Raw genomic sequence first — 12,754 nt, forward strand, 5'->3', positions numbered from 1 at the left:
AGCCTGGCCAATATGGTGAAACCCCCGTCTCTACTAATAATACAAAAATTAGCCAGGTGCAGTGGTGGGCGCCTGTTATCCCAGCTACTCAGGAGGCAAAGACAGGAGAATCGCTTGAACCCGGGAGATGGAGGTTGCAGTGTGCTGAGATCGTGCCATTGCACTCCAGCCTGGGTGACAAGAGTGAAACTCCATCCCAAAACACCAACAACAACACCACCAACAAAACACACCAAAAGCAACTAGGCCTTCTATGTGTAGGACGCTTTGGGAGACAGAAGGCAGCGCAAAGCCCTGTCCTTTCTTGCCGTCCTGGCTCCAGGGCGGAGATGGCTCACGGTGTCTACTCCGTGTTGTCCAGTGTTCTTAAGCAAGATCACGTTCATGCATTCTCTGTGCAATGCATTTTGAAAGAGAAGAACATCAGATGGCCTCCTGTGGAGACAGGTAACAGGGTTCATTCAGGAGGCCTGAATTCTGTGAGGTCGACTCCTATGAAATTGCTGATGTTTGAGGTTTTGACCTAGTAAATTAGCAATTTCATAGCGTTCAACCTTATGGCCCAATTCTGCAGTCCCTGGTTGAACATGTGCTAGTGGCCAAATTGCTTTATTTCTGCATATCTGATATTCTTAGGCCGGGTGCGGTAGCTCCTATCTGTAATCCCAGCATTTTGGGAGGCTGAGGTGGGAGGATTGCTTGAGGCCAAGAGTTCCAGACCAGCTTAAGCAACCTAGTGAGACTTCGTCTCCATAAAAAATAAAAAAAAAATTAGCCAGGTGTGGTGGTACGCACTGGTGGTCCCAGCTACTTGGGAGGAGGAGGTAGGAGAATGGCTTGAGCCTGGAAGGTCAAGGCTGTATGTAGTGAGTCGTGATTTTGCCACTGCACTCCAGCCTGGGTGACAGACTAACTCTGTCTCAATAATAATAATAATAATAAGAAGAAGAAATTCTTCATAGTAAAATGCAGGTTTTGGTTAAAGATCAGGGTTATTCATAGCATGGCCTGAATTTACCTGCTAAAAATGCAGGCTTTGGGCCCCAAATCTCAATGAATCTGAATTCTCTGGACCTGAGCCCAGGAATCTGCACAAACTTTGTAATGTTTTACTTGTATTTATGCCTTTAGCTTTTTTTTTTTTTTTAAAAAAAAGAAATGGGGTGCTGGGTGTGGTCGCTCAGGTAAACCCAGCGCTTTGGGAGGCTGAAGCAGAAGGACTGCTTAAGCCCAGGAGTTAAAGGCTACCCTGGGCAACATATCAATACCCTGTTACCAAAAAAAAAAAGAGAGAGAGAGAGAGAGATGGGGTCTTGCTCTGTCACCCAGGCTGGAGTGCCATGGCATAATCATGGCTCGCTGCAGCCGCAAACTCTCGGGCTCAAGCAATCCTCCTGCTTCAGCCTTCTGAGTAGCTGGGACTACAGTGTGCCCCACCACATCTGGCTAATTTTATTTCTTTTTTTTGTAGAGATGGGGTCTTAGTATGTTGTCTAGGGTGGTCGTGAACTCCTGGCCTAAAGTGATCCTTCCACCTTGGTCTCCCAAAGTGCTGGTATTTCAGGCATGAGCCACTGCACCCAGCCCACCTTTTACTTCTTAAATTACATTGTAAGCTCCTCAAATGCAGGCGCCGTGCTTTCCATTTCTTTGTATCTCAGGATCTGGGACAATAAAGGTGTTCACAAAATCCCTGCCGGTTTCACTACTTTCTGTCTTTCTTACGCTTGTCTAGTGAAGGAGGGGGCATGGGAGAATGGAATTTTTATTTTCTCTTTGATTTTCTACCATGAACATACATCGATTTTGTATAAAGGAAGGAAGAAAATGTATTAAAACTGGGGTGGGGGGTGAGCAAGAATGGGGAAGGGGAGGATGGAAAGTAGAGGAAGAGACGGCTTCTTTGCTCCTCTCTGGCAGCAGCGGGGCCGCCTGGTGCAGTCCTCTGCCACACCCTCTGCTGCTTACTGGGTGTGCAGCCTCAGGCAGTCACTTCTGCAGCCTGGGCCTTGGTTTCCTTGTCTGTCAAATGGAACTGTCATAGGGTTGCTGGGAAGGCAGATGTAAACTGCTCTAATTTGGGAATGAATGGTTTGATTCACTCATTCAATAAATGTTCACTGAAGGTTTCCTATGAATAAGTACCTCTCAGGTCAATCTGGTCAACAGAATGTTCTATGTTTACCAAACAACAACAACAAAAAACAAGTTAAGAACTTTTTTCATCATGGCTCTAATATTCTGCTAAGTATTAGCAAAAGCGTTCTGGTCTCCATAATACCCATGCAAGCAGGTGTTATCACCAAGAGGTAAGTTGCCCAAGGCCACAGAGCTAGAAAGTGGTACGGCTGGGATTTGCCCCCAGGAGGCTTTGGCAGCAGCACCCTAACCCCCAACACCACTAGCTCCCCCTGCTAGTGGAAATGGCAGGGGCTGTTGAAGCTCTGCCGGGTTATCTTAAGAATGGGGGCCAGGTGCGGCAGCTCATGCCTGGAATCCCAGCACTTTGGGAGGCCGAGGTGGGTGGCTCACTTGTGGTCAGGGCTTTGAGACCAGCCTGGCTAACATGGTGAAACCCCGTCTCTACCAAAAATATAAAAATTAGCTGGGCGTGGTGGTGGGTGCCTCTAACTCCAGCTACTCAGGAGGCTGAGGTGGGAGGATCACTTGAACCTGGGAGGCGGAGGTTGCAGTGAGCTGAGATCGCACTATTGCACTCCAGCCTGGGTGACAGAGAGAGACTGACACACACACACACACAGAGAATGGGAAACAGGCACTGCTGGAAGCAAGAACAAGATTCTTTCTGAGAAAGTCCAGCCTTGAAGAAGAATCCATATTCTTAGTAACGAAGGGAATGCAGAGAGAAGAACCTGGAGGCTACTGAATCCTGGCTGACCTTAGAGGTTTCACTGAACTCCTCAGTGAGGGTGAGCATCCAGGGTGCTTGGTGGAACTTGGGGGTGCTGCCTTCAGGGGCCGAGAGGGCAGGCACCTGGGCCACAGAACGTCACGAGTATTCTGAACTGCAATTCTTTAGGTGTATTTATGGAATCTAGAATTTTTTCAGCCAGCACTAAATACAGGAGGCTATTCTGCTTTACAAGGTAACACAACAAGTGGGAGCCAAAGGGCTCCTCTAGTCAAACTCAAGTGGCCGCTGTGGGGGTGCCTGTCACTTGGCTCTGAAAGCAAAAGACCAAGGAGAACACGATTCTCAGCTGTTCTAAAGCTGGGCTAGATCTCCTATTCCACAGACGTCTTCAGATCGCTTCTCCAACGGCAGCACTTCAGAAACCTGCAAGGAAACATCTTCTCTAAGAAGTTAATCCTAAAAGGGAAAAAAGACTCCTCAGAAGAACAGTGATTCACTTTTTTTTTTTTTTTTTTTTTGAAGACAGAGTCTCACTCTGCTGCCTAGGCTGCAGTGCAGTGGCGTGATCTCGGCTCACTGCAACCTTCGCCTCCCGGGTTCAAGCAATTCTCCTGCCTCAGTCTCCCAAGTAGCTGGGACTACAGGTGCACTTCACCACACCCGGCTGCTTTTTGTGTTTTTAGTAGAGACGGGGTTTCACCATATTGGTCAGGCTGGTCTCGAACTCCTTACCTCAGGTGATCCACCCCCCTCGGCCTCCCAAAGTGCTGGGATTACAGTCATGAGCCACCACGCCCAGCCGGTGATTCACTTCTAAGAAACAACAAACTCAATTAGATATTATGTCCCATTCAAGGATATTGTGAGCATTTTAAGGAGTAACAAGTCAACTTTATGAGGATGAAAATATCTACATTATCTCCCAGATTCTGAGATGTATGGAAATGAAGTCAGATTAAGACACCACATACCTGAGAGTTGGCAGGGGCAACGCTAGCAATTCCTACCAGGCTTTTGATTGAACTGAAAAAAAAAAAAAAGTCCAATGCATAAGAGGCACTAAGAGTTGATGGGAAGCCTCAAGAAATGTCAATTACTAAAGCGGAAGTCTATTTTTAAGTTCAGCTATCTTCACTAAAATTGCTAAAAATGTCCATAGGGTATAGAGTTTGCTGCTCAAGGCTATTTTTCTGCTTCCATTTACCATGATGCCATAAAGTAGCTACTGTGGCAAGAGAAGTGTAATGCTAAAAAGGTGGTTTTGGAAACACTGTCTTGCCAATGCAAAACAAAACAAAAAAGGCAAGTGTGAAAAGCTGAGAAACACACTTTGCAGAAACAATAGGTTTTTCAACACAACTACCAGAAAAATATGCTATTAAAGTAATATCAGGACGGACTGGAGGATCACTTGAGCCCAGGAGTTCAAGGCTGCAACAAGCTATGATCCTGCCACTGCACTCCAGCCTGGGTGACAGAGCGAGACCCTGTCTAAAAACAAAATAAACCAAAGCTAATTATACAAGGACTTTTTACATCTAGGAGGCTTACAAATACCAGATCCATGGAAAATTGGCTTGAAAATTTAACAAAGATTTCTTAGTTTTCTGCTCTAAAGCAATCCAATTTCATTAGATTAGCAAAGTTGATTTTCCTTAGTAAGTGCACTGCTTTTTAGAGTGTTTATGAAGTTACTGCCTATCTTTCATGTTTACTATCCTCGGATCTTAAAGGTAACCATGACTAGAAACAGAATATGACATTTTCATATAAACTAATAATGTATGTGTCTTACTTCTTAATGGATGGATGCTATGAAAGATGAAAATGGCAACCAGAATGACTGTAAGCAGACGGCTGGCTCTAAACACAGGTGTGTCTAAACGTACATCAACATAGGTGCAACCCCTTTCAGATTTAGTTTTTTTTTTTTTTTTTTTTTAAGACATGGGGTCTTGCTAGTTGTCTAGGCTGGCCTCGAAATCCTGGGCTCAAACCATCCTGCTCAGCCTCCTGAGTAGCTGGAACTACAGGTGCATAGCACTGGACCTGGCTTCAACATTTTGCAGGGCAGATTTTCAACATATAAACATACTTCGCGTTGCTCCTCTAAGTCTTTTCCACAAAAAGGCAGAGTAAGTTTCCGGTGGGTCTGCAACAGGCTTGTTCTTTCATCCTGGGTGGGGCAAGATAGAGCCTAAGCCCAGGGCCAGACTCTACTTTTTGGGGGAGGTGGTAAGAGGGAGGCAACACAGGCCACACAGCACAGTGTGTGCAGACCAAGAGAGAGGGGCCAGCACAGGGTGTAAGGGCTCAGCAGAGGTTTCTGCTATTTTTACAAGGAATATAGGAGCGGCTATCTGCACTTTGGAAATCTGTTTTCGCTTTTCACAAATACATCCTTCCCTTCCGGGTATCTCACATGCTTTCTTTGGAAAATTTAAGCCTGACCCAGCCATAGACAGGGAACAGGTTATGGGACTTAAGCTTCGGCCTAAATCCAAAATAGAAGACAGCACATGCTCCTGGGAGGCAGGAGGAGAACCAAGGAAAATAATTCCGCGGGGAGGTGACAGAGGGAAAGCCACCTTGAAAGGTTTATAGGAAGGCTGTATTGTTAAAATGCCTCCCGAACTAGCCCTCACCACACCTTCATTCCAAGTAGCTCTGCCAGTTCCCCTGGACTTCTAACTGGAGGTGGCCTACGCTGCTGTTTCAGTCTCAGGCCAAAACAGCTTCTTACGCGCAAATGCTGGAGGTGATTCTTCTCCCTTCATGAAACAAACCCAAGCCCATTCGGAACAAGATCTCGCTCCAGCTGTGATGTACTGGCATCGAGGGCAGGGGAGAGAAGGGGGCTGCACAGGCACCTCACTCTTTCCTGTGCCCCCCATGTGAGAGAACGCCAGCGTAAAAAATCAAGAGTAAGAGGTATTTGAAGAAAGGGGAGGAGAGAATTTGGTGGATCCAATAAAGCACATTTATTGTAGCGATGTCTGAACTTCTTTCCTATGTGTTAAGAGAAAATAGTGACTGCTGTATCACAAACCCTTTCAGTAGGTCACACTGATTGTTACAAATTCCTCCATGGAGTCGAAGAAAAGACAGTAGGAAAGGTACCGCTCTCTGAACTTTGTACAAAATAATTCATATAAAATGGAAAAAAGGTAAAGGTACCACAAAGCTTCCCTCTCAGTTTCCTAAGGTTTGGTTAGAAAACTTGACCAAATGTTGTAAGTATAAAAAGTACAGACGTCACTCTGTACAACTCGGGAAGTCTAAGTCTTGTTTTCCTAATACAAAAGAAACGATCATTTCCCTTTCCTGGCCCTGCAGGCATGTGAGCTTTCTGGGTGGCGGAAGAGTACCACCCTGAGCTCCTGTTACCAGCGATGTTTGCTTTTGCCCCTAAGGAGAAAGGCTTCCGTGGCATCAGTGGTGTCACTCCCACTGTGCAGAGCTGCAGCGCCTCTGTGAGCCGACACCGCGTGGAACAGTGCTGTTCACAGCCCAGCCTGACGACAGAAACACCCACACAGAGCTTCTCAAACAGCTCAGCACCGGCACTCCACGTGCCTACCCTGATCCCAGGACGCCTGGACGACATCAAAATTCAAACAGGATAAAAACTCACAAACACATTCATTGGAGTATAAGATGTGGGCTTTTTTTTTAAAAAAAAAAGATAGTTCAAAAGCCTTAAAAAGTATTCTCTCCAGATTATAAAAGGTTAGTTAAAACTGTTTAATAGGAACAATCTTGCACAAGCAGAAAGAGCTTCGATTTGGAGGATTATAGCAACATACAACTGAGAGAGTCCACAGGGACAGTCAGACGGGATGTCTGCACCTCTTCTACAGACTCTGTTAAAAACACGACCGACTGAACATTCTGCCCCCTTTCAAGGCACATGCCACTTCTTAAACCGGTCAGCTTTCCACACAGGCTACAAGATATTTTATTTACATTTAAAAATAGGTTTTCTTCTTCAACGTAGTGGAAAGGCCTGGAGCCCAGTCATGGCGGTGCCTGCCTAGCACAGGTGCAGGACAGCTTTATTGATCTCTGGGTTTGTCCAGTCATTCCGAATGTCATCCAGGTGGTTATCGAAATCCACAAGCGTCTCGTAGGACCGGCTGTCCAGGAGTGAGGCTGAGATCCTCTGTGCCTCCGGCCAGTCTTCACAGTAGTCACTACGGGTCAAACATGAAGAAGTCAGCATCTAACAGTGAAAATAGGCGGCTTGTAACAGCATCAAGAGAGAAGGCCAGCCATATGCACAGTGGTATGAGGAGAGATGGCGCAGAGTACTCAGAAACATGGGCATTTCAAACGCATGAAGACGTACACAGCATAGAAAACATGGTTAATACATGGAAGGGACTCCCTTCACATGGAATTTTGAGAAAGTTGGTGGCAGGTGACTGAAGCTTTCTGAGTGGCCACAGATACACCAAAGCAAAGGCCTGGGAAGAAGAGTGTCTGTGCCCTAGGGCCTGGGGTGGGAAGACCTGTGAATACCACTGAGGTTCCCTCCACCGCCTGGAAGCGCTGGAGCACTGGGGCCTACAGGAGCTGGGGAATATGCTTGGTACCATGCCTCTGGAGAAAACACTAACTGAAAACACAGGCTGGGCGAGAGTGGCTCTCGCGTGGCCAGGCGCTGACGAAGCCCCGCCTGCGCGGCGGCATAGGGCGCACTCACTGGTGTGGGTCTCTGCACCGCCATCTGTTCTCATGGTGCTCGTACACGTGGATCGTAGGTGCTACGCAGTCCATCGTAAACTTGGTGTTGTCTACCTGAGCACAAGGCAAAGGACATGAGAGTGAACAGAATGCTAGCCAAACAGCAGCGACAGGTGCCTCCTCGGGGCTCTCCCTGCAGCAGTGCCCATGCTGGCTGGGGCAGAGACTCTTCCCACAGAGCCGGTATGCAGAGTGGCGCGAGCGTCTGGCCTGAGGAAAACTGTTGTGTTAGGCAGGAAAATGTCAAGTCCTTCATTGTTTTTTCACAAAAGCGAAGCTTCCAAATATAACTTCTTCCCTCATCCTAGGATTCTGTCTGAATCAAGGCTGTTCAGCAAGGCCCTCGATGTCATCTGCTCACATACAAGTGCCTTCCTTCCCTGCGCCCCTAGAGGCTGTGCTGGCTGTTCTAATTCTGTGCTTCTCGCACTTGGCATGTTCAGATCAGAATCACCTAGAAGGTGTGTTAACGTGAACTGCTGGGCCCCACCCCCCCACATTTCTGATTCAGTGGGATCTGGGGTGGGTGCCTGGGAATTCGCATTTCTAACAAGTTCCCAGGTGCTGCTGCTGGCAGGGGACCCCACTCCCACTTGTGTAGTGATGTGGGAGCACATAAGCCACGGTTTGGGATTCAACTGGTCTGCAGCTGGGAGAAAACTGCAAGAGGCGGCAATGGTCTCAAGCAGATAAATGAATGAAGGGGTTAGCGGAAAGGAAACCGCCGCAGAGCAAGCTCCATGTTGGTGAGGGGAGGTGCAAGGGCCTCCTGCATGCTGTACAGAAGCGACTTACCATGATGAGTGCAGTGTCGCTGAAGCCCTCGGCGATTCTGGAGGCCACCTTCTCTGCAACCTGGTTTGGACTGTCAAAGAAATAGTCAGGCTACCACATTCCAGTCAATGCCATCCAACACTGTTTACAAAAGGCACAGTCAACACCACCAAGACTTAACAAGCAATGACAGAAAGACTGGCAGAGTCAACAGGCTGCACGTGCTAGCTTCACCGGTTTACTTATTTAATTTTTTGGTAGAGACAGGGTCTTGCTGTTGCCCAAGCTGGAGTGCAGTGATGTAATCATAGCTCAATGTAACCTCAAATTCAAGCAATTCCACCACCTCTGCCTCCTGAGTAGCTGGGACTATAGGCACAGGCCACCACACCCAGTTACTTTTTAGTGTTTTTTTTTTTTGGTAGAGACGACATCTTGCTATGTTGCCCAGGCTGGTCTTGAACTCCTGGCCTCAAGCAATCTTACTGCCTTGGCCTCCCAAAGTGCTTACAGGCATGGGCCACTGTGCCCAGCCTACTTATTTATTTATATTGCTGGGGAGAGTATGAGGGCAGTTCCCCACATATGAAGAAATCGCAGGGTCAGCACATCTGGAGTGCAACGGATGAACCTTGCCCTGGGAAAACCACCTTTGTGATCTTGGTGTTTCCCCTGCCAGGTAAATATGTTTTGCCCATTTAAAGTGGCTCTTGGTGATGACAGCCCCACTGTGATAGGTGTGGCCAGCAAGGACGGGGAACGCTGTTAGGTAACGGGGCGCATCATGCAAAGCAGGTCCTTGCCTCACTCCAACCAGAAAGCCCTGGTGATGGGATCCTGAGAGGCATCTCCTAACGGAAGGCTCCCAAGAACCTAGTGGAGAGTTGCCTGAAGCAGGCAGATAAAGTCTACTGCAGGGCACCTGCCAGCCCCTGGGCCAAACCCCAAGTCTCTCGGGCTGGCCTTCTCCATCTGCATGCTAGCAAAGCAACCTGTCCACTGCAACAAGTAAGAGCAACCTCAGGGCAGCTGGCGGTCCATCACCCTTTGAGAAATTCCTCAGCCTTTCCACATCTTCTCCATGCTCATGAGCCTTCGCTGCTGGCTCTGGCCCTGCCGCCATCCAACCCTGATAAATGCTACCTTTCTACCTTAAGTTAATAGAACTAATTACAGAGCAGCTCCTGCACCATTCCTGCTCCATGTCTCCAAACACAAAGTTACTCTTCTAGCCTATGTCGGGAAGGGGCCTTCTCCTCAGGAGCCTTATTTATATTCTTTCTGTGCCCAAGCCCCAGTTCTGCCTTCAAATCTGTGTAAGTCTTTATTTTCAGGGAAAAACAAAAGCATTGAACTGGTTCTCTCTAGCTGCTGTCCAGCCTCCCTCTTCCCTTCCACGCCTGTTTCTTCAACTTCTTTAACAAGCCGCTAGTCTTGCGCCATGTCCTCACCACAGCTCTGTGCAATCTGCCATCTACCCCATTCCCTTGCAGAGCAGCACCTGGAAGTCTCCTGACCACTGCCTGATGGCCCCAAGACTGCTACCCCCTCAAAAGCCTCCCTGCGGGAACCCACCACACTCAAGCAGGCCAGCCCATTTCCAGCTTCTCCAACCTGAGGCCACCTTTTCCTTTGCTCTTCCCCACCCTGCAGGTCACAGGTCCTTTCTCTGCCCTCCCTTCCTGCATTCTCCCTGCCATTTATTTCCTTCAGGCTCTCACCTTAGGCAGGGGCTTCTAAAACTGCTTCCTAACTGGTCTCATAATTTCCAGGCTCGCTTGCTCTCTTTTTTAAAGAGATAGGGTCGGATGGGTGCAGTGGCTCACACTAGCACTTTTGGAGGCTGAGGCAGGTGGATTACCTGAGGTCAGGAGTTTGAGACCAGCCTGGCCAACATGGTGAAACCCCGTCTCTACTAAAAATACAAAAATTAGCTGGGTGTGGTGGTGCACGTCTGTAGTCCCAGCTACTTGGTAGGCTTAGGCAGGAGAATCGCTTGAACCCAGGAGGCGGGGGTTGCAGCGAGCCAAGGTCATGCCACTGCACTCCAACCTGTGCGTGTCAAAAAAAAAAAAAAAAAGAGAGAGACAGTCTCGCTTCGTTGCCCAGGCTGGAGCATGGAGGCTATTCACAGGTGCGATCATGGCCATCAACTCCTGGTCTCAATCAATCCTCCCTGCTCAGCCTCACAAGCAGCTGGGACCACAGGAATGCGCTATGAAGCTCAGCTTAGGCTCTTCTTATCCGATGTAACCTGAAATTTCTCCTGAACTAAATTTTCCTAAAACAGAACTCCCATCGCATCCCCTGGTGCTCACGGCCCCACAGACTACTGCTCACCACTGCCTGCAAGATGAAGGCTGCCATTCTCAGGCTGGCAGAGGCAGGCCTTCGTCATGGTGAACTGAGCTACCATGCTCAGCCACAGGGGCAATGCTGTGTATTCCATGTCAGGAAATCTGCCTACATGTCATCTCCCTCACATGCCCACCTTTTCACTGACACTGTCCCCTGTCTGGCCCTCCACACCAAGCCCTCCCTACTGAATTGCTTCCCCTCTTTCAGGGCACAGAAGACATGCCACCCTCGCCACAAAGTCCTGCTAAACCGCCCTGGACGAGGCCCCCTGCCCTGTTGGAGTTCTGAGGATTTATTTCTAAGAGGCTCTAACACAGAGTCCATGGCACGTGCTGCTTTCCTTCTGTGCATCTTATCTGCCCCGCACAATCAAGAGTTTCAGCTTTTTGTGGCAGGGACCAAGCCATCCATCTTTCTTTCTTTTTTTTTTTTGAGGCGGAGTCTAGCTCTGTTGCCCAGGCCAGAGTGCAGTGGCACGATCTCGGCTCACTGTAAGCTCTGCCTTCTGGGTTCACGCCATTCTCCTGCCTCAGCCTCCCAAGAAGTTGGGACTACAGGCGCTCACCACCACGCCCAGCTAATTTTTTGTATTTTTAGTAGAGACAGGGTTTCACCGTGTTAGCCAGGATGGTCGCGATCTCCTGACCTCGTGATCCGCCCGCCTCGGCCTCCCAAAGTGCTGGGATTACAGGCGTGAGCCACCGCGCCCGGCCCCATCTTTCTTTTAACAGTCATAAAAATACATGGATTATTGTGAGTTATTTAACAAAGCACACAATATACAATTACAATCCTTTCCTTGTGATTAGGCAAAAAAAATTAATGTTTTAAAAAATTATTTTATATGATTATTCTATTTTCATTTTCAAAATTGACAAAGTGATGTACTGATTATAGGGCTGCAGTGTTAAGAAAAATATGGCTTAAAAATGTGACTGTGTTAAGAAAAATATGACTTAAGAGGGAAGGTGAGATTTTCCAGGTAGAAGTCAATCGTATTGAAGAAAGCAGTGTGATAGCTGCTCCTAGCGCAGAGGGAAGGCAGTGCTTCACTGCACCGACTAGGACTCAGTGGGCGCCAGGTCCCTACAGCACTGATGGCAAATGGTGAGGAGCGAGTACAGAGCCCTCAGGAGGCCTGCCCGTGTACCCACCTCTGCCTGCTCCTGCATTTGCTGAGGAACTTGGAAAGCAAAAGGCAGGGCCACTTGCCATGAAGAGCTTGCAAAGCCCTTACCCTCGTACTTAACACTGATCATGCTGGTCAGGGATTTTTATTGGGAAGAGGATAAAGAAACCTCATTAAAAAGAAAAACTACCATTTTAGATGCTCAAGAATTCTAAGCATATATCTTTCTGTTCACTGATTTTTAGATGGGGTCTTGTTCCGTTGCCCAGGCTGGAGTACAGTGGCGAGATCATGGCTCACTGCAGCCTCAACTGCCCAGGCTCAAGTCATCTTCCCACCCCACCCTCCCTCGTAACTGGGACCACAGGCGTAGGCCACCATGTCCAGCTAATTTTTGTATTTTTTTGTAGAGATGAGGTCTTGCTATGTTGCCCAGACTGGTCTTGAACTCCTGGCTCAAGTGACCCTCCCGCCTTGGCCTCTGAAAGTGCTGGGATTACAGGTGTGATCCACCATGCCTGGCCTAAAATTTATTATTTTAAAAGAAGTTTAAAACTTTGTGGCTGGGCGCAGTGGCTCACGCCTGTAATCCCAGCACTTTGGGAGGCTGAGGCGGGCAGATTACGAGATCAGGAGATGGAGATCATCCTGGATAACACAGTGAAACCCCGTCTCCACTAAAAAATACAAAAAAATTAGCCAAGCGTGGTGGTGGGCGCCTGTAGTCCCAGCTACTTCGGAGGCTGAGGCAGGAGAATGGTGTGAACCAGGGGACGGATCTTACAGTGAACTGAGATCGCACCACTGCACTCCAGCCTGGGTGACAGAGCAAGCCTCCACCTCAAAATAAAATAAAATAAAATAAAATAAAA

General features: G+C 48.2%; 1 protein-coding gene across 6 annotated transcripts in view; it reads right to left on the reverse strand.

Moving 5' to 3' along the window:
- Positions 1-5,832: 5,832 nt before the first annotated feature.
- EMC8 (ER membrane protein complex subunit 8) overlaps positions 5,833-12,754 on the reverse strand; it is a 21,704-nt gene continuing 14,782 nt past the window's right edge. For 2 of the 6 annotated variants that reach the window (XM_011971560.1, XM_011971552.1), the window contains 3 exons: positions 8,417-8,486; positions 7,581-7,675; positions 5,833-7,068 (listed from right to left, as the gene is read on the reverse strand). In XM_011971560.1, coding sequence (XP_011826950.1) covers positions 6,909-7,068; positions 7,581-7,675; positions 8,417-8,486 — 325 coding nt within the window. In that variant the 3' untranslated portion in view covers positions 5,833-6,908. Of the gene's footprint in view, positions 7,069-7,576; positions 7,676-8,412; positions 8,487-12,754 lie in introns of all 6 variants that reach the window. The other 4 variants (XR_001005087.1, XM_011971568.1, XM_011971576.1 and 1 more) reach the window with 4 other exon arrangements.

The sequence above is a fragment of the Mandrillus leucophaeus genome, unplaced genomic scaffold (genome assembly GCF_000951045.1).
Source record: "Mandrillus leucophaeus isolate KB7577 unplaced genomic scaffold, Mleu.le_1.0 Scaffold10, whole genome shotgun sequence".
Taxonomy (NCBI): domain Eukaryota; kingdom Metazoa; phylum Chordata; class Mammalia; order Primates; family Cercopithecidae; genus Mandrillus; species Mandrillus leucophaeus.